Genomic DNA, 27,168 nt, shown 5'->3' with positions numbered 1-27,168 from the left:
TCTCCAACAGTTTTCCTGTAGCTGCAGCATGCCACCCGGGAAGCTGTTCCTTTCTGCTGCATAAGACCTGGACTCCTCTGCTGCCAGCAGATGCACTTTGGTTTTGGACACCCCAGATATGGATTTAGCCTTGTGGCTAGGTTGTGAATCAAGAACAGACTTTGCATGCCTGACCACAGACTCCCCCTGGTACACCCATGCACTTCACACAAGCTTGGTTTTCTCCTGCCTAGCTATATGCTGGCCAAGACACCTGATCCTTAGGCTCCCTCTATAGTAAATGGAGAGAAATAATGTTTCTCTGAAGATGACACTTCTAAGATGCAAATTGAGAGCTATATTTTTTTCTGCTGACTCCATAGAGACCCATTGTGTCTACACTTCCAGCCTAGCTGAGGTTTTGGAGTGAGACAGAATAACCTGGAGCACCCGTGCTGCTGCCTGCCTGCCTGTAATGCCCGGGCAATACTCCTTCCTTATGTCCAGGTATCGATGCCAGTGACTGCAAATGGCTACCTAAGGCAAACGGGTAAATAAAAACGCTGTAAAAGGTAGGCGAATACACAGAGCTCTCACCTGATTCTTGTTGTATTTCCTCATGGTTTTTAAACCAGGATATGTGGGGCTCAGGGATGCCATGAACCTGGCACTCCAACATGGCAGAGTTACTGGTGTTCACTGTCTGATCCGTAAGGTGCCTCAGCAGGGCTGGTGCCTCTTGAGCTACAAGACAAAACAACACCTCCATTTTACATTCTTGTAACTGTGGGGGTTTAATTATCTTCCCTACCAGCATTTTACTGGTGTTAAGAGATTGCTATGGCTGTTCTACCAAGTTCATTGTTCACAGATTTTATTTACCATTCCAGTTTGCTTGAGAGCATTTGGTGTATACAGTGTACTTCCATTACTTAGCAATAGTAGGTCATGATGACCAACAAAGACCCAGTGATGACACTGTTTAAAAGATTTCCTTGGTTCCATTACCAATATCACATTTGTTTATCGAAAGCAATGCGTTTCTGTGAAAGCTCAGTTTTGCATTATCAAGACAGTGATACCAAAGGTTTTAACAATTAGCAAGCCACCCTTGTAACAAGTATCTGTGCATCACTGATAGCACCACGTGGCTCTGTGCACCACGATTCCTGTGAATGTGACTTTTATCGTTTACTTACTTTAAGGAGTACCGTTACAAATCATATTCAGTAAACTCACATCATCTAAACCCAGAAACCGTAAGCACAAAAGCGTTATGTTACATGTCCCAAAGTCTTCATAAATTCTTCCGCTTTTGCATTTCACATATTTGGCTGAACAAAACAAGGCCTGGCCAAACCACACCACAGCCTGCCTGCCAAAACTGTGTTGGTGAGAAATGTACCCATGTCCTCCGGCATCCCACAGACACTGGAAACTGACGGCAGGGGCTGAAGCAGGCCACACAGCACAGAAACACTGCTCCTTTTTTACTTTTATCTGCTGACATTCATATGAACGCAATGCAATAAAACACATTTCCATGACAGTCAGTGACAATAAGTATTGGAAGCGCATCTCATATATTCTGCTTCTGCTCAAGGGCCTCCCAGAAGGGCATTTCAAAAATTCTATAAACATCACGTTAAACTCATCCCTGAAAGAAGCAAACGACAAATCTTTCTCATCATTTCAGCCCTTTGCCACTCTTTCCCCCGTTTCATATATAGCCGAAGGCCGTTCTGACAAAGATCAAGATACTTGCAACATTTAAGCACATTATATGGCAACATCCTTCTGTCACATTTGCAACTCCTTTTTGGTATTTAGGTCCCTTTAAAGCAGCAATGGAGAATCCAGCGAGCTCCTGAGCAATCTCATAGATGCAGATGCTCTGCAGATTCCCTCAAATTCCCTGGTCTTCCAAGAACCGATTATTTGCAATCTTTCCCTTCAAGGATGCTGCCAGGATCAGTAGTTACTAACATGGTTAAGACATGCATTACAAAATATGAAACAAAACAAACCAAAGCAAAGCAGAAACCAACTCTTTGCAAATATTTTCTTTTAGGCTGCAATAGATACCGATACACCAAGTTCAAGTATAATATCAGCTGAATTTCCAGCATTCTGTGTTTGGAAGCTTGTTTTCTATCCTTTTCAGAAAAACTGACTATCAGACACTTCCATCTTCACAATCATTCTGTTACCAGCTGCAAATAAAAACTCTCCAAAAAAATGAAGAACCTATGTACCACCAGCTTATGCAGCATGCATGAACCCTGTAGTACTACAAGCACTTTTGAAGTAGGCTCTTGAAATTAATTCCAGCACTGTCATGACTGTGCAATGACCAATTTGGGCTTTTCTGAGCTGCAAGTCTGTAATTTCCACAGGCAATGCTAGTTTTTGTTTACAGTGTAGCAGACAGTTCTCTCTTCCCAAACAGTAATGCTTGTGAGAGAGGCTGTAAAATAAATTCTTCATCACACACCTACATAATGACATGGTCAACAATATTTGCCTTGCAACCCAGAAGACTGCCCTCATCTCATTGATACCTTGCCTCGATTTTTGCACACTGTCTATGAACAGGAACCATCTGATGCATGTCCACATATGCACGCTGAGAAGAGCTCCACAGTTCACATTTATCGGCAGTCCCTGATGGACATCCCAGCCCAGACATCCAAAATGAAGGCGGACAAGGTGACACAACAAAGGCAAATCACACATTCTGTGAGTTATTTGTGATTAATTTTAATTTGTTTATAGCCATACACTAAAGATGGGGTTTCATATTAAGAAAAAACTTCACTTAAAACTTCTCACCATTCACATCCTTTCAATAATTTCTCTGCTGCAATCAGCTGATTTTTCAAAGACTTGGTCAAAATGAAGATTATTCTCTTATGCAAACCAACCATTTTCTCCCATTCATTTCTGCAGTGAAGCCAAGGGGGGCAGATTCCAGTGCCCCGCTCCGCTCACCCCAAAGCCAAGGGTGCCCTGGCTGCCAGCACACACAGTGCGGGGCTCAGTGCCCAGGGCATCCCCTGGGCTCATCCCCAGCCCTTGTGCCTGCTTGCAAACGCTGCCTTGCCAGGCTAAACTCTGCTCTCAGCACCCTGCGGAACTTCATTGTAGGCAGAGTTTGGCCCAAGGGAGCGACAGGGGGGTCATAGAGGGGAGAAGGGTACGCTGGTGCCAGAGCACTCAGCTGACCCGGGGTGGTAAGGAGGGAAATTCTGCATTTCCAAAAGCAAACAATGGCAAACAAGGGGAAAACATTACAATTAGTTCATTTGGGGATTTACTTTCGCATTCCAACCATTTTTTGCCCTTTATTATGATTATGTTGTCTGTTCACTTATCTTTATTGATCAGTACAAAAATATAAATACAAGCTCTTATTTTAACACTTAAAAAAAAAGAAAAGAAATATAATTCACACCTTTCTCCCTAAATAATATATTACACAACAGAAAGCAGAGAAACTCCTCAAAACAATGAGATTCTCCAGTCATCTGAGGACATCTTAAGTGACATCAGTAGTTTTTATCTGGCCCCCAAGAACTGCTTTCGTCAAATGTTTCCAGTGAGGTTTCTCTGTGCCTCCCAAACGTGGGCAGCCACATTGGGATGTTACAACATCCTGGCACAGCATGGCCCTCCGAGCGCTGGTTGGGACCAGCCTGGTAGGACGCCAACCAACAGTGATACACATCATCGCAATTCACAACAATTTCACAAAGGAAAAGTCTAATCGCCACATCTCTCTTTTTTTTGACCCAAACTCACATTGCCTAGCAACTGGCTGCTACAAATCACGCTCTGGCTCCTGATGCCATGGAAAATTCATAATGTCCTGTCATCACCGCCCACCTTGCCATCAAATGTCTTCTCACAAAACAGCCTTGTAAAAAAGGGGGATTCTGTATTGTAATTCTTCTGAAGACTTGCAAATGCTAAAGAGTGCACTTGCCCCATTTTTATGCAGTCACCAATGATTTCACTTGCTTTTTAGGCATGTTTTAGAAAAAAACAGAGTGCCAGATCCCTTTGCAAGAACACATTGTTTCTGGAAACCATCACACTAATAATGAACAAAAGAGCTACTGTATACAAGCAGGCTATAGGTGACATTTCAAGATATAAATGATTATTCTTTTCTTTACTCTGACAACTTCCAGGTTATCAATTGTTTTCTAAGCATTTTAGGCTCCATGAAACTGGCATTATGGGGAAATGCTATTGTTTACCCTTTCACACTTGACAAAAGCAATTCCCACGTGAAAGACAAGTTTAGCCGTGGGACACAGTCTCGATACCTAAAGGAGGAAATAGTCTGGTGAGTTCCCAAGCACAAGAAACTGTCATGTTGTCACCCTCTATTTTAAAAGCACAGCCACTTTGTTCCTTTGCTGCAGCTATTTTGGTCACTACGGTCTGTTTTGTTATGGCTTATGTAAATGCTATATAAATGATCAATCATAAATGTAACCAAAAATAATAAAAGCTATGCACTGTAAAAAAATAAAGTTATTAGATCTATTAAAAATAGCAACTTCTTCCTTATACAGAATTTATAATACACAGAAACATCTCACAGCAAAATCATGACGAAGGAAAAATAGGGGAAACATTCACAAGGAAGTGTAAGGTTGCCCTTAATTCTCCTTCAGGAGTTTGGCTGGTTCTTAATCCCCATAATAAATCCAATTGTCATTTGCCCACCAAAAACAATCAATATTTTTAATGGTTTCAATTTTGAATTTGTATTTTTAAAAAGCATTAACTCACTGTGCTGGCTGCAACCTTGTCAGTCATATTAGTGTAATATTTCTCATTTCATAAAGTAATTACAACATTACAAATTCCTGAATCTTCAGGCCAGGAGCAATACTCACACTTTTATCAGTAGCTTTTTACATTAGTGCAGAACTGACTTTAAAAATTGACCAACACAGCAACTGGAAGTCTACCTGGATTTATTTGGACAAACACGGTTCACGTCTGTTTGTTTTAAAATCAACATTATTATAAATGATATGATAGGTCTGTGCATTATATCAACATTTTTATTTCTTCCCTGCATACTTCTTTTAGAAGACACTTTTTAAGATTAATGTACTTTAGTGTAGAAAATAATTTCAAATAAATAAGCATTAGAATTTGCTCAGCAGGTAATATTTATAAGTCCATCAAGATCAGATTAAAATAAAAAATATATAGTCCAGTCAATCTCAAACTGAATTGTGCTCATTCTGCACATTCAAGTTAATTTATTAAATGTCCGTTGTTGACTGAAAACACCAGTTTTTAAAGTTAATCAGTTTATTCAGCTTTGACACTTTTGATGAGGCCGATATCAAAGTGGAAGAAAAGACTGATCCAAAGTTTTCCTTATCGCTCAGTAGGAGACAGCAAGAGAAAAAATAACAACATGCAAAATGTAGCACAGGGGATCTTCCAAACCCCAGCTTCCACGTGCCTTGTCAAAGCAGAAAACACCCGTCTGAACTCAACTGGAAGCTCACGCGTTACGATTTTGTTTGCTATTCCTCCTATATCCAACCCATGGGGGAATGTGCACCACCTCAGGGCCTGAAAGGTAGCAACAGTAATAAAAAATCAAGATGATATGAGACACCTGTTACTGTTTAATGAGTCCTTTAATGTTTTACATTGCTTTGTGTTGTACAATCATTCCTTGTGCTTTTATATTTGAGGATCCGAGAGTAAACAGCCTTTTTGTTGCAGTGCTCACCTCTGATTGTAACGTCTTTCTTTTGAAGCACTTCTTTCCCCGTGTATATGTTCCTTGCTCGGCAGGCATAGGTGCCCGAGTGTGCCAGGGAAACATTCTTGATGGTCAGAGTGAGGGTGATGGAGTACTCCTTGTTGAGAGACCTTTTTGCTTTCGTTTGATTGTTGACCGTCCTCGGTAAAATCCAAGCAATGTCTTTGTACAGGAATTTGTTGGCTGAACAGGACAATACCAAATTCTCTCCTTCAATGGGCATTTTTTCCAAACTAATACGGAATCCACTCGGTACATCTGTCAAAAATGAAGAACGCTTTTTAGTTTATATGAAATGAATGAGCCAAAATTAACACGGCATATATTTTCCCTTTTATCAGGAAGCCTTTGAACTAATCAATGTTGTTGTCTTCCTGCTGAAGTCTCTAATCTTTCCTTTTATATGCTAGGCTCCAGCTATTCTTGTAATTTGTCTTGGAGCTATGAGACACTCGGGCTCAGACATCAGTTGGTGTAAACTGAAGTCGCTTTTGGAAGTAATGAGTTTGTATAAATGTTATGCCAAGTTAAGACAGACTGGGGCAAGGTACCAAAAGCAGAATTATTTAAAGATAGCACTGTGGGACTGTGAAAAAGGAGGAAAATTCTGATCTCGACTCCAGCTCATGAACTGCATGAGAGAAAGCAAATCTCAAGAGGACAGCAGAAAAATACTGCAGCTTGTCATGCCTGGTTATATTATTTTCATGTTATTCATAAATAGTAAAGCAAATTATGTCTATTTCTTAAAAAGTGCTTAAAATACTGAAAAAACTACTCTATCTGTGATTACATGCCTGAGGAACAGAGGTATTTACCCTCTACGTATTTTAAGTGTTTCAGCCACCCAAGAGGAAAGCAGAAACAATACCCTCTGGCCTGGGTGGCTGGCTGTGTGTGGGCAGCACCAGGATGAAAATCACTCTATTCGGGCTGCTTGGCATTCAACATAGGTGGACGATATTTCCACCTGAGAGAAATCAAAGACCATTGCACTAAACATTCATTAAATGTAAATATGGCCTAAGTTTTCACAAGGATTTTTCATAGCAGATTGTTCAGGCAGCAATAATTTAGCCAACAATTGAAAAAGCCATGTTTGCAGCTCATTATAATGTTTCTGCTGCTTCCTCCAGCTGGGGAGAAGTGCAGATCCATGGCAGTGCTGACTGCCTCCTGGCCACCTCCACCTGAGGCACATCCCTCCAGCAAGGAAGAGTTACAGCACTGACCTCAGTGAAAGTAGAAGCAAGTTCCTGAGGGAAAGCACTTCCAAGTTTTACTCCTAGAATGCAACCTCTCTTGGCTTATTTGTAGCCAATATTCTGATAAAGTCATTTCCTTCTTCGGTCAAGTGACATCGACTTTGGCCATTTTCAATTGTTCTTTCACTGCTCATTGCTACGGCACTTGGCTGTGAACTTGCCTCAAAATCGTAAGAATGGTTTCATCTTTCATAAGGGAGAATTACGCCTTCTCTTGTCTCTTTGAGCATGAATAGCTCAACACCAACTTTCATTCCATTCCATGCTTACCAGTGTCACTTTGGGTTTAATGTTGCATTAGCAGGGACACATAAACAGTAGATCTCCAGTGAATAATATCACACATATTTCAGTAACCTCACTCACTGATGGACCAATCCATCTGAAAGTTTCTCCCTAAATCCCCACAATGCAAACTGAGCTGCCTTGCCTCCCCAGGGGGATCATGAACATGACCTGCTCACTGCTGCCTTTCAAAGTTCTGCCTGTTGGAAGTCCGGCATCAGTTGCTCCCTTTAATTTCCTCTTTCCCACACTTAGCCTTGAATGTTAAACACAGGGTAAATGAGCTCCTGCAAGTCCTGGATTGAAATTTTCTCTGACTGTAGATGCCTTCCAGGGAGAGGCCTAATTTCTGTTGATTGAGCTCATCATGCCCTTGCAGTGGGAGCAAGATATGTGCCTGTCATCAGCTGTAGTTCAGGCATGTAGTCCAAAGATCAGCCTAATGGAGGCAGCAACACTAACACATTAGATTGGATATTAAAGAGTGTGTTGACTTGTTCCTCTTACATTTCATTGGGATCCCTTTTTTTCCTTTCTCCAGTGAAAAAAATTATAGGAAAAACTTTAAATTTCGTGAACTCATTTATGAGTTACTATCATCAGCATCCTTTTTGAGATGTAAGAACACATGGTGCCAGATTCTGGTCCCAGCTGAGAACGTGTTGACTGGAAGTGCTACTAAGATGAAACCTTTCCTTCAGTGGGGTACAGCATATTTAGCTTAAGCCATCAGAAGGTAGACATCTACTTGAATACAGTTGTTTTGTGTATGGGACAAAGTTTACAGCCCATGGAGTAACACAGGTACCTCCAGAGGGCAATGCAACCCATCTCCTTAGGATGAGTCAAATTCCAGAGATCCTGATACCTCATGCTTAATTATGAAGAGATCCTACACGACCAGCTTAGGCTTAGATGCCTAACTTTAAGGCTCACGTTAGATGAAGTGAATCCTATGCTTGATTTTGTTAAAAAGCATTGAAATTAGACACACTTAAAACCAATCAAGGGTCCAAAGTTTTGATCATGGATAAGTATTTGGATGAAAGAAACTGCTGCATCTTACAGTTCATCTCAAATTGTTCTGTTATGTGTTGGGAAAGCCAGGGTATGGGCCTGAAATACTGATAATTTTTGGCTTTTGCAGATGCTAGAACTTAGTAAAAGCTAAGGAGAGCCAAGCAAAACTCTTAAGATGAAACTGAAGATCCCCTGGGACTGAGGCAAATGAACTATTTTTAACGTAAAAGGATAGCGTGCCAACAGAATACTGTAGTTGCAACTATGTCCATGTTATTAGGTCTAGAGCTCTCCCTAGGTGTGTCTTCTGTGAAGACTATTTTCTGAATAAATCCAGGGACAAAAGCAAAATGCACAGGATTCCAAAAGAATAATTTGTTTAAAGGCCACGAGCCCCCTAATATATGACACCTCTCACCAATTGTTACAGGCTCAGGCTGGCTAAATAACGTGGCTGGGAATAATGTAAAAGGGTTTTATTTACTTTAGTGATTTGAAGCTTCCTGTGGAAATAGCTCCCAGGTTTCCTGATGGAAGATTTTGTTTATCTTTGCCAAGCACCATCAGGAATCTCAAAATAAAATGCGCTTAGTGACATTGGGAAACCAGGGAGATAAGGCAGAGCTGTTCCTGTTTCACCCTCTGTAATTGCAAACACACCCATGGACCTGCTGTGTGCCAGCAAAACAGCTCAAAATGTAGGGAAAGGGGCAGGCTAGAGGAAAGGGGGCTACCACAGTTAAATTTGGCATAGAGGTGTTGTTACAGAGACTGTTTCCATATCTGCGAGCAGGGGAGCTTCCAGAAATCACTTTTTTACATTGCTTTTATATATGGCTCACAGCTACTTTTGTACCCTGAAAAAAGATTTGCTTTTAGAAATAAGTCACTGTGACAACATCCCAAAAACGCCCTTCATCTGACAGAGGCCATAGCAAAGGAAAGCTACTCTAGAGCCCATGGACTTCAAGTCCACGTCCATGTCATGCACCCTCAGGCACAGTGAATAAAATTATACCACTCTCAAACCTCCCAGAAAAACTTATGCAAGTTGCACTTCAAGCCCAGAAATAATGAGATTTATAATAACTTTAAAAAGGGCTTGTTCTTACTGGGCCCTTTCTGCTATATCTTCTTGCACTTACTTCCTCACATCTACCTGTTCCCTGAGGGTGTGAAACATGCCACCGCCAAACTAGGGTAGCTGGGACAGGCTCTGCCTTCCCACCACCTTCCCAACAGTTTCTGCCTATAGAGAAGAGACTCCTCACACCACCACAGAGCTCCCTGGAGCATCTGCATTTTTGCATCCCCAGGAGAAGGCCTGAAGGAGATTACCTCCAAGGACAGGGATTCTTCCTGTTCAGGACAGGCTTTGTCTCCATGTGCTCTTCGGAGTCCTTTCTGCCTTGTCCTTTTTACAAAGGGCAGCAACTCCTCTTCGTACAAGGGATCACCTTCTCCTGCTCAGACACTTCTCTTACTTCTAGATACTTATTTTTGTGTGGCTCAGGTTGGCTTCAAACCAACTGACCCAACATAAGATAAACTAACCCAAGCTGTCATGCAAGACTTGAAGTATTTGTTTTGGACTTCGCAGTGTCCTGTTCACATCCATCAGCATTTAGGGTTCTCGGTTTTTTATTTCCTCAACGTTTTGTTCAGCAAAGGCTGGATGTATTTGTTTCAGTGATGTGAAACACAGGCTGTTACCCAGCCACAGCAATTTGGTCTCAGCCCAATGGAGGAGTGTTATGATTACAGCACGTGAACTCAACTGATGCACTATGTGCACGAAGCAGAAGAATGAGCCTAACTTGGTTTTTGTAAGGACAAAACAGCAGTACTGTTTAAACTGCTTTTGATCAGTGCAACTGAGTGTCAGTGGATGATCAGGACTTTCCATGTCACACAATTGAAGTGCTCAGCTCCAGGAACTCAAAGGACAAATGCATTTCAACTTCACCACCCTATACAGAAAGTTTGCCACCGGTCAAGATATTAAGACTTTCCAAACCAAAATAAAGCTGCCACTCCTCTTTCTGAACACCAGCCAATACAAGAGTCTTCAAAGGAAACTCATAATATTCTGCATGTTCTCATGTAAGCTTTGGTATCAAGGAGAAGGATTTCCATCTATCCCTGGTCAAGATCTAAGAATATGAGATCTAAGTGAGGAAGCTTAACTCCTTCATGTCACTGCACTAAAATATCTGAAAATGTCATCAAAACTTCTAAACGGAGATTTGGATACAGCAAATGGGGCCCATCAAAACACAGCTTCATTTGGTTTCAGGATCTTCCATGCAGCATTTTGAAGACTGAGTAAGAGTTAGAGAAGGCCAAATTCAGCATCTCGCACATTAAAAGAGCAACAGCCTCAATGAGTGACTCTCAGTGACTGCTCGAAGTTATATGCGAAGTCCCCACATAAAGATGAGAATATAGCACCACTGGCATGTTGATTTATGGAGAACTATGTGGTGCTGTTTAGCTTTCTGTCCAAACAGAAACAATGTAAGATAACTGATTTGAGAGCAGGGACAGCAGTCCAAGGTGGCAAATGTTCTTGTCACATCCATTAATAGAACACAGAGATATTCTTCTTGTTTCTGTATTTTAACAAACAACTTGCCTATGTGTCACTTATCTGTTTATACTTCTCATGCTTGTTCCCAAATTTCTGTATTTATAGATAATTGGCACTTTCTAAATGTGGAAGTGTATTAAGATATGGTAAGCTTTAACAGCTGTAGACACCCACGAGCAAGGTTGGCAAGGAGGAACTGTACCAGCAGCATGCAGTGGACATTGCAAAAAGAAATGATGAGTGCTCGTAGTAGGTGACTCTCTGTTGAGGGGCATTGAAGCATCCACCTGCTGACCTGACAGGGAGTCATGAGAGGTATGCTACCTTCCAGGAGCTAAGGTCCTAGCTATTGCCGGGAAAGTGCCACAACTTGTCAAGAGCACAGACTACTGTCCATTGCTACTCTTTCATGGGGACATGAATGACACCACAAGCCAGAACCTGGGCAGAATCAAGGGAGACTACAAAGCCCTGGGGGTACACAGGAAAAGTACTGGCGCCCAAGTTTCTTTTCTTCCCCTTAACCAGTTAGAGGAAAGGGTGCAGCCAAAAATAGATGTGTAACACAAATCAATTTTATTTGATGGGTTTTATGATTGATGCCATCATGATGGTTTTGATTTTTTATGACAATGGGACATTCTTCAATGATTATATCTTATTAAGGAGGGATGGGATCCACCTGTCTAGAAGAGGCAAGGGAATATTTGGCAGCAGGCTGGCCAGCTTGGTGAGGTGGGCTTTAAACTGAAAGACTTAGGAGGTGGGGTCCAAAATGGTGATGCTCACACCACTGCAGCCAACTGGGGAATAAGCCAAGCCAACCAGAGCAGTGAAAAATGTTCCTTAGTTGCCTCCCAAGATCAGAATCAAAGACCAGCCACCTCAAGCATACATATATGCATGCAGCCTGAGGAACAAAGAGGGGGAACTGGAGCTCCACACCCACTCCGAAAATTGTATCGTAGGAATAACTGAAATGTGGTGGGACAACTCATGACTGGAGGACTGCAATGGATGGCTATAGCATGTTTCATAATGACAAGCAGAAAAGAAGAATGAGGAGTTGTGCTCTGCATTAAGGAGAATCTTGCCTGTATAGAAGTGAAGAATGGTGATTGTGGAAGCCCTATCTAATGTCTCTGGGTCAAGATCAGAGAGGTCTTGAAGGGAAACTTACATTAGGCATCTGCTACTGACCTTGTCGGGTCCTGCCCGTGGGTCACACCAGCCCCAGGCAGCGCTACAGGCTGGGGCAGGGGGCTGGGAACTGCCCGGTGGGAAAGGGCCTGGGGGTGCTGGCTGACAGCCGGCTGGGCATGAGCCCCCCGTGTGCCCAGGTGGCCAAGGGGCCAGCAGCGTCCTGGCTGGTGTCAGAAACAGTGTGGCCAGCAGGGCCAGGGCAGTGACCGCCCCTGTACTGGGCACTGGTGAGGCCGCACCTCGAACCCTGGGGTCAGTGTCGGGCCCCTCGCTGCAGGAGGGACGTCGAGGGGCTGGAGCGTGTCCAGGGAAGGGCAGCGGGGCTGGGGAAGGGGCTGGGGCACAAGTCCTGTGAGGAGCAGCTGGGGGAGCTGGGGGTGTTCAGCCTGGAGAGGAGGAGGCTGAGGGGAGACCTTATCGCTCCCTGCAGCTGCCTGAAGGGAGGGGGTAGGCGGGTGGGGTCGGTCCCTTCTCCCAGGTAAAAAGGGACAGGACAAGAGGAAACGGCCTCAAGTTGCGCCAGGGGAGGTTTAAATAGTGTAGGGAAAAAAATGTCTTCACAGAAAGGGTGGTCAAGCATTGGAACAGGCTGCCCAGGGAGGTGGTAGAATCATCATCCCTGGAGGTGTTTAAAAAACACAGTTGTGGTGATTAGCGACATGGTTTAGCGATAGACTTGGCAGTGCTGGGTTAATGGTTGGACTTAATCTTACAGGTCTTTTCCAGCTTAAAAGATTCCGTGATTCTATGACCTCCAAACCAAGATGCTAAGGCCAACGAAGCAGATTTTGGGTCAGTCAAGCAAGCTTCAGGTCAACAGAACATGGTTCTTATGGGTGACTTCAGCTACCCAGGTATTTGCTGAAAGAACAATACAGCAGCTCACATGCCATCCATCAAGTTCCTGGAATGCACAGAGGGCTGCTCCCTCACACAAATGTTAGATGTGCCAACCAGGAATGAGGCACTGCTGGACTTGCTAACCACAAACGCACTTTGTAACATCTCAGTTAGTGACAGCCTTGGCTCCAGTGATCACAATATTGTGGAACTTGGATCCTACTGAGCTTGCTGAAGGTTAGTATTAAGACAAAAGTTTCAGATTTTAGAAGAGCAAATTTCACTCAGAACTCAGTTGGGAGGGATTCTGTGGGAAGCTTCCGTGGAGGATAAAGAGCTAGTGAGTGCTGGGAGTTTTTCAAGAACTTTCTCCTGGAAGCACAAAACCAGTTCATCTTTGTTAAAGGTAAGGGAAGAAGGTGGACCAGGAGACTCCCTTGGCTTAACTGCAAGCTTCTGAGTCTGCTCAAAACTAAAAGAGAAGCATTCTAGAGATGGAGAAGCAGATAAATACCCATTGACAACTACAAGGGTATAGCCAGGGTGTGCAAAGATGCAGTTAGAAAAGTGATATCTCAGCTCAAATTAAAAATGGTCAGAGATGTCAGAAACTACAAGGGTTCTTCAGGTATGTAAACAACAAGCAGAAACAGAAGGAAAATATTGGCCTGCTGTTAAGCAGGAGAGGTGAATTAGTCACCAACAACGCTGAAAAGGCAGAGGTTCTCAACACTTTCTTCACCTCTGGCTCTACCAGCACTGTAGGGCCCCAGGCCTTGGCAGCAAAAATCCAGTTTGATGCAAACACAGACCCACCGTCAGTGAAGGAAGAGTTGGTATGTAAGCCATTACAGGAGCTTGACCACTATAGATTGTTGGGCCCTGACAATATCCATCTGAGGGTGTTGAGAGCTGGCAGACGTTGGGGAGAGGCCACTCTCTATAATCTATGAGAAGTCATGGAGATCAGGGGACATCCCAGAAGACTGGAAGAAGGTTAATGTCACCCCAGCTACAAGAAGAGCTTAAAGGAGAGTTTATGAAATTATAGGCTCATCAGTCTTTCTTTAATCCCTGGGCAAGTTATGGAACAAATCCTCCTGAGGACTATCACAAGTCAAATGAAGCACATGATTGGGAAAAGCCAGCACAGATTCATCAAGGTCAAATTGTGCCTGACAAACCTCATCACCTTCTACAATAAAGTAACATGCCTACTTGATGTGGGGCAGGTAGTGGACATTGTCTACCTGGGTTTCTCCAAGGCTTTCAATGTGGTTTCCGCCAGCCTCCTCCTAGAGAAACTGATGCATTACAGCCTAGACAAGTGGTCCAGGTGGTCGGTGGGGAACTGGCTGACAGGCCACACATAGGGGGGTGGTAAATAGCTCCTTTTCACACTCACAACCTGCCACGAGTGGGGTCCTTCAGGGATCAATATTGGGCTCAACACCATGTCACATCTTCACAAGTGATCTGGATGATGGGATCAAGTGTACTCTGATGAAATTTGCTCACAATACCAAACTGGGTGGGGAAATGGACATTTTGGAAGGGAGAGCCACCCTGCAGGAAGACCTGGGTAGGTTGGAAGAGTGGCCTAACAAGAACCTTATGAAGTTCAACAAGGACAAGTGTAAGGTCTTGCATCTGGGAAAACATAATCCAGGACTGCAGCACAGGCTGGGCTCTACTTGGCTGGGGAGCAGCTCTGTGGAAAGGGACCTGGGGGTCTGGGTGGACAACAAGCTCAGTATGAGTGAACGATGTGCAGCTGTGGCAAAGAAAGCCAACTTGATGCCACCCCCTCTACACAAAAAAGGTGTGGACAGGCTGGAGAGGGTCCAGAGAAGGGCCACAAAGATGATCGAATGACTGGGAACCTGCCATATGAGGAAAGGCTGAGAGAACAGTGTTTGTTCAGCCTTGAGAGAGGAAGGTTTAGGGGACACCTTATCATCATGTTCCAGTATTTAAAGGGTGGATACAAAGAAGGTGGAGAATCCCTTTCTACAAGGAGTCACATAGAAAAGATGAGGGGTAATGGGTATAAGTTACTCTTGGAAAGATTCCAAATGGACACAAAAGGAACATTTTTCACAATGAAAACAATCAGCCATTGGAATAATTTCCCCAGGGAAACGGTGGATTCCCCAACACTGGACACCTTTAAGATTCAGCTGGACATGGTGCTGGGCCATGTTGTCTAGACTGTGCTTTTGCCAAGAAAGGTTGGACCAGATAATCCTTGAAGTCCCTTCCAACCTGGTGTTCTAGGATTCCATGATTCTATTACAGCTAGTCAGAATACTTAAAAAACCCACGTATCTTCATTCACAAAATGTGGAGGGGGGACATTTTTCAAAGAACTTTTTTTTTTTTTAACCAAATCTAGTGAATGTGTGTCTATAATCTTTTGATATCTCTCAGTATAGTAACAGAATGAGTCTCACTAAAATCATTCATCAGAACGATAAGCAAAAGATTAAGAAAAAAAAACAGATAAGGAAGCAAAAATTAAAAGGGATACATTAAAATTATTTTTCCATTTTAGCATCAAGATTATGATTTTGGGATTAAATTATCAGAATATTTTAATATTTTTGTCTTTTCTCATGTTTCTGAATGAATTACATTTCTTTAATGATCTACCCTGAAATCTTTCATCAGCCAAAGTGCTCTATGAACTACCGCTTTGTAAACAAAACCAAAATAAAATCTTTTGCCAGAAAACAAATCCTTTGTAATGGCATGTGGAGACATTATACTGCTAAATCATGCAGTAGTTATTCTCAAAAACTCATTGTGGGTTTTTTTCAGTAATTCTGGAAGTCAAACATTTAATGATTTGTTTCTGAACCTGAAAACATATAAACACATCCATTAATGGAAAAATAACTGGAAGCGTACTCAAATGTGCAGCTAACGCAAGTCTCGGTGTCATGCCCTAAATGACATCCAAGGCTGCCTTTGTCAGAAAAGGGAACAGAACTCTGTAGTTTGCACCCTGATATTTTTCCACCTAAAAGTTGCCATAGCCCCCGAGAACTGTGAGGGGCTGCCCGCGTACCCCCAGACATCTCTCCTCTGGCACCATACTGCCTGCAGGTGCTGGCACTGCTCTGGACACCATGTGGTGAGACCTCCTGTTTGGCCACAGGATGCGACTGCAGACACTGTCAATGTCACACATGGAATTGGCTTACTGGTGTATGAAAAGACAGTAAAATTTCATGTACGGAACGACTGCAGAGACTACGTGATTTAAAAGAGGGAATTACAGGCTGCTATATTTCTGAGCAATTTGTGTCATGCTGGATACTTGGTGGAGAGATGAGTCATTCACCAGTTTGGTGTCCTTAGAAATTCAGACCAGCTGCTGTGAAAATCCCTTCCAGGATCACCCAAAAGCATGATATGAGTTTACATGTGCACACATTACAACAATTGCCAAACTGTGGTATATGAAAAAGCCACAACAGCCTAACAGTTACAATCACAGGACCAGAAAACATGTTTGGCTCTAGTGGGGACTAGATCTTACCTGTTACAATAAAGCTGATGTTTCTTTCAGATTTTCCCACTTTATTGGATGCCACACAGCTGTAGATTCCAGAAGATTTGGTTTCAGCTACAACGAGAGTGCTAGCAGTCTGCAAAAGAAAGAAGAGGTTTAGCTCTGGTTTGCTCAGGAACTCATTTAAAGCTTCCCTTCTCTTTCTCCTAAGTCACCACTGACAGTGCCGTGATCCACTCCCTCTGTTCATTCAGTGATGAGCACCACTGGGGCTGTTTAAAGAAGATGTCACCATATACAGCTTTGGAAAGAGTGGAAGAATAACAGGAAACAAGCTCCTTGGGTGACCCTGACATTATCAGAGCCATCATAACCAAAAATCTTTGAAAGCGCCTTTCAGATTGATTTACCTCTTGCTGCTGATGTAATTATAAGCTACAAAACATGAAGCTTACCACCTGAGGAGACAGGCAGCCTACAGGAGAGCTGAACTGCAAAGGGAATAGGTGAGGCATGCCTCAGGCATTTGGATAATGCTGGGAAAAAAGTATCCCTGTTGGCGCTAAATGCATTTGATTTCTCTTTCGTTTTCTCACATACGTATCAGGTGAGAAAGGATAGGGGAAAAAGAGACACTTACTCATCCTCTTTTGGACTATTTCCTCCTCTTGGATGTAACATTCCTATTATTAAATATTAATATGTCAGTTTTCTTTACATTGTATTCTATCGCCACCTTAAGAGGTTCAGCACACTAAAACATTCGCTAAATGATATGACTTGCAGGATGAGATGTTGGAAGGCCAGAGACAAACAACACCCAACGTACCATTAGAAAAATAAAAAGCATCATAGTAATAAGGGTTATATCTTCATGGTGATGGAAAGCCATGGTCTAATGACTTGGGTACTAAGTGAAAGAAGAAAGTTATACAGAAGCAACTGAGGTGTCATTCTGATATGGAGCTGAGACTCGGGGCATGCACACGGAGCTTAGCAGTGGGACATGCTCTCAGATACAACTTGGCAGAAAATTTTCTGTCTGTCTCTGTTTTACTTCTGTAAAACATGCTTTGGCTGGAGCTACAGGCAAAGCTGAGACAGCGACAAAAGGAAATTGTACGGCTGCAGAATCCCATTGTTTGGAATTACTTGGCTTTTCTAAAAATCTTCAAAATAATTTTTTGTGCAATTACTACATACTTTTAAGTCTGCCTGATTGCTGGAGTCCAGAGACAAGCACAAGAGGATGAGTCAGCAAAAAATAAGGACCAGATACCTACATTTCTACGTAAACACTGGCTGAACATTTACACTGTTTCTATGTTTCCTTCTCAGAGACTTCATGGCTATCCCCAAACTCCCTGTTGAATCCCTAAATAACATAGATCTTCTGTTTTCCCAGAACATTCTTTTGTAGAAAGAGTCTATTACTTTTCCTACTACTCAACCAAACACAGTGGAGTCAAATTGTTTCATTTTGGCTTATCCTTTTTAGAAACCCATCCTATGGCAAATTCAAGACTACAGGTGATGCTAACAGCACCTCTACCCTGTTAAGCTGTCTCAGTGGTCAGCTACCTGTCTGCTAACAAAATACACCTTATTTCTAGCCAGAATTGTTCTAGCCTACCTTTTTTGGCTCTTCTGTGAGATGAAAGAGGCTCAGTAATACTGGATGGATAATTACAGCCCTTAAAAAACATGTTGCTGTTTTGCTAAATTCAGTAGGCTAACCTCTACAAATTCCTAATTATAAAGCGTGGGCCCAGCCCTGTCTATATTTTGTCATTCTCTTTGAATTCCTTCCAGTTTTTAAACATAATTTTGCAAAGTGTGGACACAGGGCCCAGAACCGCGATTCCTGCAGCCGTTTTACCAACACTAACTCAGAATAGAAGGAAGTCCCGTAACATCTGCCAGAGGGCTAATGTGGGTGGTTAAACACCGCTTCTGCCATCCCAGACTGTCTACCACAAAATTACCCTTTTTTGTGTTAATGGGTATTACCTCATAGCAACTTTGCCCAGGTAGGAACAGTGACCTAAAAAGCACAGGGAAGGAGAAAGAAGCTCTTTTCTAACTCCAGGACACCTGTTTTTATCCTACCATATCCAGAACCAGAGCATTTCTGAGCCTGAAAAATGCATGTCGGTTATTCCTCCTGCAATTACTCCAATGGTTTGGAAAGGTTTTAGTAGTATCAAACTGTATTTTGTCCTGACTTTATCAGCTATCAGTTCTTAACGAAAATTTGTTCATCCTGACTTTTACTGCTCCAGCCCCCTATGATGTATTACTTTTATTACAATATATACAGTTACACTAATGCAGTATGACTGCGGTTACTGAGCAGAGTGCTTACAGATTGTGCTTTTTCGTGTGTGTTAAATGGCCCTAGAGAACATTCCTCGGTACTGAAACCCAGCAATTTAAACTGTTAGCTTTTCCTCAGCATTGTTTTCCTTTTGACCAACTTGCACTGTCCCAAATACTCCTCTAGCGCAAGCCAAGGATCACTTCCAACAGGCAACTTCCATGCAACCAACATCTTTTGGAGGGCAAGGGAGATAAGGCACGGTAGTGCCAGCAAGCAGTCATTGGTATGTTTACTTGACTGAGGCAGAGAAAGCCATAGCATCTAGGATAAAGCAAGACTGACTTTGCAACAGAACAGAATATTTTAGAGACAACATGTCTCTGCATAAATCTTCTAGCTTATAAATTAGTCATAAGGATAAGATAACATCTCTTTAAATAGTTTGTGAGCCCTCCAGTGGTGCAGTCTGTGTGCTGCATTGTGGATGCCAGCCAAAACCCACCAGAGATGCAGTGTGTACAAAACCAAGCCTGGCACGTTGCTGTTTATTGAGCAAATTATGGCTGTTTGAGATCAGTCTGTGCTGCGTGGTTCCTCTACACAGCTGTTACTGAAAAAGGAGCAAGAGAAAAAGTTCTCGCAGCCTCATATTGTCTGGCTTCGCGACAGAGACTTGCAGGCTGGATTAGATATGGAAAGTCTGAATCCAATTGCCATGATCCAACAGAACAGGGCAAATTCTTCCTGGCATGCTCGGCATCTTGAGCATCAACTGTCCACAAACCCCATTTACCACCAAAGCTTTGATCCTTTATTCCTCCTTTCTGCACCCATCAGCTCAGCTGAAGCACTACTCTACAGGCTTATCTGAAAGCCAGGGGCTAGGGAAGCAAATCCCATGCTGCTGCTGATTCTGCCAGCAAATAAAAGAGCCATAAAGCAGAAATTCTGAGAGATGGAAGAGCAAAAAAGATTTGTTTGTGGTGGAAACTGATGAGGAGAAGACCAGGGGGGGAAAAGAGTGCAAAGAAACCAGCACAATCATCCTTAGAGCCAGGGTGGGCTACTTTTTCCCCTGGAGCATCTTCTTGAATATCTCTTGTCTCAAAGTAGCTTAGATAGAGGATCCTTACTGCTCCAGCTGACAGCAGAGAAGCAAGAAGGGTTTTCGGAAAATGGTGGCAACTTGACTCTTGCCTGACTCCTAGAAGGCCTCTGCAGATGCTGGCATAAACATGTTCCATTCAGAGATTGCTGTCCTAACTTCTCAAAAGAGCCCATACATTTAAAAAGCAAAATATCGCCCTCTCAACATTAAGCAGGTTATTGCACATCTGCCAAATATTGTTGATTCCCTCCTAGTTACGCTTTTAAATCCTCACCCCCTTAAATTTATCTTTGGCTAAAGCAATATTATTTAGGAAGATCTATATTGAAATATTGGCAGCACACCATTTGATGGGCCTGCTTATGCCGAAGGTATGCATGCCTCACATATTGGCAAGGAGCATCAGTGCAAAACATCTGGACAACGTGCTTCACCTTCAGGACCGTCACAAAGAAACACCAAAATATCTTCAGTAGCAGGACACGAATACGTGCAGGACAGCACCCTCTTCCCCCTTGGGGTCAGACAGGCAAGTCACCGCTGTGCAGCAAGCAGAGCTGCGGTTTCCCTCTGCGTCCCGTGTTGTCCGCCTCAAACAGGCCGTGAGGCTGAGTGCAGCTGGCCCGTGAGGAGGTCACACACAGAGAGCCATGCCACGGGCACTCCCTGCCCTCCTCCCCAGGGCTGTAGGTAGGGTGAGGCAGTGCTCGATTCGCACCTGCCTAGCGCACCAAGGGAGGCGATCGATTCCAGGAGCTGGAGGGGGCCGCAGCTTGGCAGAGGCGGGTGCCAAGTTCCACTGGTTTTAATCTCACCAAGGGCTCGGCTCAGCTGGCACTTCCCAGCGATCTGCTTATAAGTGTTGACAGCGATTCTAGTAGCACTCAGGAGGGCCCCAGGAGAAGTTATAACATGCTGAAGAGAGGCAAGCTCTGCTCCCACTGCTATCTTTAGCCTGGCTTCCTAGGAAGATGACACTGTCTGTCTGTCTGTCCATCTGTCTACCAATCTGTCCCTCTGTCTGCCAGTATCCTCTCCTCCTCCGTGCACTCAGTGATTTTTTAATCCATTGCCCAGTTTCAACCAGAATTGACAGACAACTCAAAGCTCATAAGATCTCACACATTTCATGAAAACCAGCGGTTGGGTAGAGGAGAAAGATCTAAATGAGTGTTGCTGTAGTGAGCTAAACAGTTCTCTCTTCTGCTTTGGGTTCCAGATGGCCAATCAGCACTGATGTACTGGCCAGACAGCTGGCACATGTAGGGACTGAGAATAGGCACAACACAGGCTTCCTCCTCTCATCAGTAATGAGGGGACATGGAAGAGAGCTAGAGGTTTAAGTCTTGGTCATAGAAGATGCAGGAGAGACGGACCCCTCCTGTTTTGCATGGTCACACCTTATCAGTCAGGTCCAGGAAGGACTGACTCTTCTGACTATCTAGCACTTCACCTTTATGTTGGACAGGCATGGTTTTTAACACAATCCACAGTCAGCACATGTCAGCATTGCTGCCAGCCAAACCAGAGATGGCCAAGGGCAAGCCCAGGTTTGGTCTTGCAGAATCCTGTTACAGGGACATTACTTTCCACCTTCCTGAAGTCAAGTGGCTTTGACATTCACAAGAGAAGGGGCCACTAAAAACTTGTGTCAGTAAGGTATTTTTACAGTGGAAAACAAGGCCATAAATACATACATACATAAACATACACATACAGAGATGAATGATAAACCACAACTTCATGCATTACTATTCTTCATTCACAATTCCTGGAGGCATGCATTGTGATACAGACCCAGCTTTCACAGTACTTGTTATTGTCAGTGGGACCCCAACATCTGCTAGCAGCAGAGGGACAGGGCAGTCAGGGGCTGCCTGTTCCATTTCAGGTTCTCAAGAATGTGGCTCTAGTAGGTTACTTCCCAAAAACAAGGGGGGTTTGTCCCACTCCCTCCATTTTTTCCCAGTACTCAATTGCCCTCCAGCCTACTATCTCCTTCCCTTGGATTTATCATCTTTTCTTCTTGGCCAATGCTTCCTACTCTCTCTCATCCATCTTAGTGCTCTTTTGTGCATTCTCCATGCCCAGGATCTTTGTCCACCTCTCCTACAGCTCCCTGTCCCTTCTAGCCCTGTACAAGGAGTACTGACTCCTTCTTTCAAAGATGTTGATAAACCAGTGTGTGCCTGCACACACAGGAGAGAACAGTTGCCTGATATGTATGTACTGATATCAATGAATACACCACCTCTTTGTACCTGATTATTGCAAGTAATTCACAAATTGACATTTTAATGGACACTGATTATGCTAAGAATAAGAATAATCATCATCATCATCATCATCATCATCAGTATTGGCCCTGAGTTATACCTAGCAGTTGGCTTTAGCTGGGAACACTCGGAAGTGATGGGTTTTAGCAGTTGAATGACAGGAGAGTGACTGTGACCTAGTGACTGTGACCTGTTTACATGATAAGCCTAAGAATACCAGAACTTTGAAGGAAGTCACTGAAATGTCCAACAAAATGAGAATGAAAACTTCGGGTGTGGGAATCAAATGACTTCAAGAGTTGTCTTATGATTAAGTATTATGGCTTACGTTACAAAGTTCTTCCATTATACCACTTGAGTTTCTCAATGTCCATTTAAAGAGGCTTCAGCGGAAATGTTACTAAACACTTGTTGTCACGGTTTCTCTGTCACCAGAAGAATAATGTAGCACAGGCTTCCGGCATTACTTTAGCCACACAGACACAGGGTTCGAGGTTTTTCTAGCTTTAAAAATATACTTGCGGCTACCTTGATAACCACAGACAAACAAACAACCAATCAACCTACCACAGCGAAAAGCCAGACTGGAGAGACTCAGATGTTGCACATCCAGGAAACGGGTGGAACTGGCACAATGTCTTTAAGCAAGGTGAAAACAGCTACCTCCATTGCTAAAAGAAACCTTTTGACCATTCCTTGTTCACCTCTTCCCTTGATTACAATAATCTCATCCTGTGGTCACCCCCATTTCTCCTTTCATGCTAACCCAAATGTGCAACTTTTTGAGTTTCTTCATCCATTTCCTACTGCTTTGTCTCCTACGTCTTTGTTGTTTCCATTGAGCTTTGAGGTTGTTTTGACCATGCCTGCTATGCTTGGCTGTGGAAGTGGGGTAGACACTCTGTTTAGATAGCAGGACTCCATTGATGCGGAAGCGCCTCAGAGAGCTGTCCATAGCTGTCTGCAGCAGCACAACTGCTCACGGTAGCGGTCCATCGGAGCCAGACACTTGTGATGACGTGCTGCATTCAGGGAGCTCAGTGCTATTAACAGTCTTACAATATCCCAGCAGATGAGGAAGGGTTTTGTCTGAGCTGTGTCCCTTTGAGTTTGCTCTGGGAGACCAAGAATGACTCTTGGACTGCAGAGTGAAAAGCTATAGTCTCCCACAGGAAAAAAAATATGATCCTGGATGCTCTAGAGCAGCTGTGATTGCACAAATCATACAACACAGCTTGGCCAGGAACCCAGGCTTAGAGAGCATTTTCTACTTACAATAGCAATCTCCAGCTGTGCTTGAAAAGCTATGAAAGAGCAGCAGAAATTAAGAAACCTTAGAATAGTTGTGAAAAAGCTGAGTAAAGAGATTGTTTCCCTAACCTCCCCTTCCCCATAGGGACCAGGAGGAATAAAACAATGCAAGGTAAACCTTTCTTAACTGAACTAAACAGCATGATGACAAGGAACACGAAGGAGAACCATTAAGTTTCACTGCAAAACTTTCCACACAACACACGCAGAGACCATTCCTTGGTTCATTTCTGGGCACATTTTTAAAAAAGGGCTGCTGCTTGCCAAAGAATTCAAACAAAACCTGCAGTTCTCCTGCAAGGACCCATTATTAGCATCTTCCTCAAGGGAGGAATTTATTTGCTGTTGACTGGAAGTTGCTTTGACATTTCAGCCACTCCTCTTCCGCTGTCTCCAAAATGCATGGCACACAAGGGGAATGAGATCTGGTTTTTAAGCAGCTCCTTTTGCACCCTGTGAGCAGGTAGAACTTCACCCATAGCATGGCTAGATGCCTTCTGGAAAATAACTGGTTCTTATCACCTTTTTTTCATCATTCCCCCTCCTGTGCCTGAAATGATTTCCCTTTCCTCCTTCAAATCCCTCCTCATGTCTCATTTTTCATGTGCTTTCCTACGATAGCCTCCCCTAGGAAGCTGTTTGCTCCCATTTTTGCCTTGATCTTTAAGCACATAGAGGTGGCCAGCTAAATAGAGCAAATGCCTTGCTGGGATCCAGCCCGTTCCCATGCACTGGAATGGTGCCACGAACACCTGTGGTATTTTCTACATAATACAACAGCAGGAGAAAATGCAGTCCCAGGCCTGATTCTTGGCTGCACACAAAGCCCTATTTATTCTGCGGTGTGTGAAAGGGCTCTAACATGAGAATAATTACAGTTTATACCCATTTCCATATGCAGAAGACTGAAGGCAGCCATCAAGGAAAGGAGATCTGTATCCCCAGTGCCCTGAGAATTACAAAAAGTGTTTCAGTGTCCTTAGAAACAACAGGCCTAGAATAAGGCAGGCTTTATAATTTATAACCTCCTCAGCCATTACCGCCACAAACCAAACCAGCCTGTGAAACCAGATGCAGTGACAGTGCTACTGCGCATCTTCACTTGAGCTCCTCCGTAGCACAGGCTACCCAACCACACTAAATCAGTGTCATGTCTAAGCCAGGGCAGTGCAGATGATCTAGGGCATCCTTTAGTCAAACATCTTGATCTGAAGGTTTTAACTGATGGACAAAACTCCATGGCCCTTGGCAAGTTAACCTCCTTGGCTTTCTCTGTCATGTTAGACTCTCTTAAACTTTGCTTCTGTAATCTAGATTCATTTGGCCCTTTAAATTTTTTATTGCAAGAAAAGACCTGGTCATCTAATAATCTAGGACCACATCTGTGAATAAACTCTCTAATGAGAGTAAATTGTTTAATTCTCATAGGAAAAACAACAGGAAATTGTGCAATGTCACAAAGTGAAACAAAGATGGCCTGGAACCCTGCCCCTGTGCTCCTGAGGTGACCCAAGTTACTATAGACGAGCTCTAAGAAAGCAGATACAGGGAATCCCAGTGATACACTGTCCTGGCGTGTGACTTACCTTAATGTGACTGCATGCAGAAATAAGTACATCTCTACATCTCAGTAGATAAATACCAAGTATGAAAGTGATTTGCATGTATGCAGCTCTTCAAATCTAAACAATATAAAAACACTGTCTTCTTCACTGTTACCTTGATGGCATCTTACAGTTCCTTTTCAACACATGATGTCACACAGAAAGGTTATCTGCTCCTAGGAAGCATACCTTATTTTTGCCCTCTATTACAGCCATTCGCTCAGTGATGCTCTGGATCCTGTTTCCTATGTTGCTGCCAGCTTTCAGGATGAAAGATCCTTCAGTATAAGAGCAAAAGCCATGCCTGAAGACAACAAAAATCAAAATTGTATTGATTTGGTGACAGACTGAAACATTCAACACACAAGACAAAACAATTCTTCTAGAAACAGTGATCAGTCAGGGAAAATTCAGGTGCTGTGATGACCAGGCAAGTATAGTTACTTTTTGTTAAATCTTGAGGTTTCGAGCCTGATGATTGGATCGACTTCCACAGCCCCTCTTTGAATATTAGCTTTCTGAAGTCGGCGTTAACCTTTAGCCCACCGTGGACTGGGAGGTCAGAATTTACAGGCTGAGCCTAGACCAATATCCCATTTCCAGTGCTCCTGTTTTCAGCCACTGTCATGGCTCAGGCTTGGCTTCAAACATGAGTTCATACTATTTTCAGCTTAAATTCAAGACAAGTTATATTTGGTTCAAGATCCATTCCATAATGGATTGGATGCTGTTTCACTGTGTCCAGGTTCTTTCTGTTATCATGAAAAATGATGCAAGTTCTCATTTCTGAATGTTTTCTTTAGTTCAGTTTACTAAATGGCAAGATATCAATACTGAGGTTCAATAACAAGACACACAGCAAAAATAACCATAATCCTGTAAATTAGCAAAACAAAGTTAAACAAAACTATACCCAATTGCCAAAGGGATTTAAATGTTCGTTTAATCTGAAAAAAAAATCAAAGTCATGTTAATGAATGGAAATCTCAGGGAAAAAAATGCTTTTGCCTTATGCAACAAATTGGCTTGTAATCAGAACATTCAGGTGTGGTCATGGTAGAGCTAATTTGTTTCCCAAAGCCTAATTTGGTACACATGGAAATAAACACATTGGAATGCTTCTTAAATGCTGTCTGTCCCTGTTCTACTTTGAGGTTATCTAGTTTTGCTTTTCATCCAAAAATTAGTTGCTGCTTGTTCAATTCCAGCTTCATCAGTAGAGCTCAACCCTTCAGCAGGGTCAAGCTCTTTCAAATACGGTATGTTCCTTTGATCTTCCATGGATTTGAAAGATAATGACTGTAGTATCTGTAATCAAATAGTTCTGACATGTATATCAGTTGTTTAGAGAAAGGACCTTTAAAGCCCAGTGACTGGATAACGGCATGTGATGCAATCCTGACCAAAGAATGAGGTTCATTTCCCTCCAGCTAACTGTGCAGTTTGCTTAAACTTTGTGTTGTTTATAATATCAATAGTACGCTAACTTTACATGTTTAATTGTGCAGCTATGCGTCAAACTGGCCAGCATCTTAGCAGATATTACAGCTTAAAGAAATGAAGATATGTAAACTAACTTGGGCTGTAATCATTAGCACAGATACGTGATTGTCTGTCCAAGTTTCTTAATGTGCATTGAGAGGGTCAGTGAGCTGAAAAAGCCCAAACACAGGAGCAGGCCATGGTCATTCATGCATAGAGAGAGGACAAGGAGCAACAGCCCTGTCTACACAACCATTTCTTCCAGAGTCTGGTTTCAAAGCCAGCTTCCATTGATGATTGTTGAGGCTAGGGTGGATGGAAGACAGCTGCAGTAAGACAGATGATGCATTCAGGTAGGAAAAAATGGTTCAAAATTGTTCAGAAAGGTAGATGCCATTTACTTTGCACCTTTAATGCTTTAAGAAGTCTGGTTCTGTAATAAGACTAGAACACAGAAGACATGGTAATGTTGGTAAGCTGATAACATTTCCATGCCATAGCATATACCAGAACTTATTTAACGATACCAGTACTGTAGGCACACAATCAGGCAGACTCAAAGGCA

General features: G+C 43.0%; 1 protein-coding gene across 2 annotated transcripts in view; it reads right to left on the bottom strand.

Moving 5' to 3' along the window:
- Positions 1 to 27,168, bottom strand: part of FLT1 (fms related receptor tyrosine kinase 1) — a 117,695-nt gene that overhangs the window by 38,097 nt on the left and 52,430 nt on the right. Inside the window, exons 11-14 of one of the 2 annotated variants that reach the window (XM_040583401.1) lie at positions 25,311 to 25,425; positions 16,530 to 16,638; positions 5,750 to 6,040; positions 577 to 723 (exon numbers count right to left, since the gene is read on the bottom strand). In XM_040583401.1, the coding sequence (XP_040439335.1) occupies positions 577 to 723; positions 5,750 to 6,040; positions 16,530 to 16,638; positions 25,311 to 25,425 (662 nt within the window). Of the gene's footprint in view, positions 1 to 576; positions 724 to 2,717; positions 5,587 to 5,749; positions 6,041 to 16,529; positions 16,639 to 25,310; positions 25,426 to 27,168 lie in introns of those variants that run through there. The other variant, XM_040583402.1, reaches the window with a different exon arrangement.

Source organism: Falco naumanni, chromosome 2, assembly GCF_017639655.2.
Source record: "Falco naumanni isolate bFalNau1 chromosome 2, bFalNau1.pat, whole genome shotgun sequence".
In the NCBI taxonomy this organism is placed as follows: Eukaryota; Metazoa; Chordata; class Aves; order Falconiformes; family Falconidae; genus Falco; species Falco naumanni.
The sequence above is the reverse complement of the archived record's forward strand: the minus strand, read 5'-3'. Positions and strand labels throughout refer to the sequence as shown.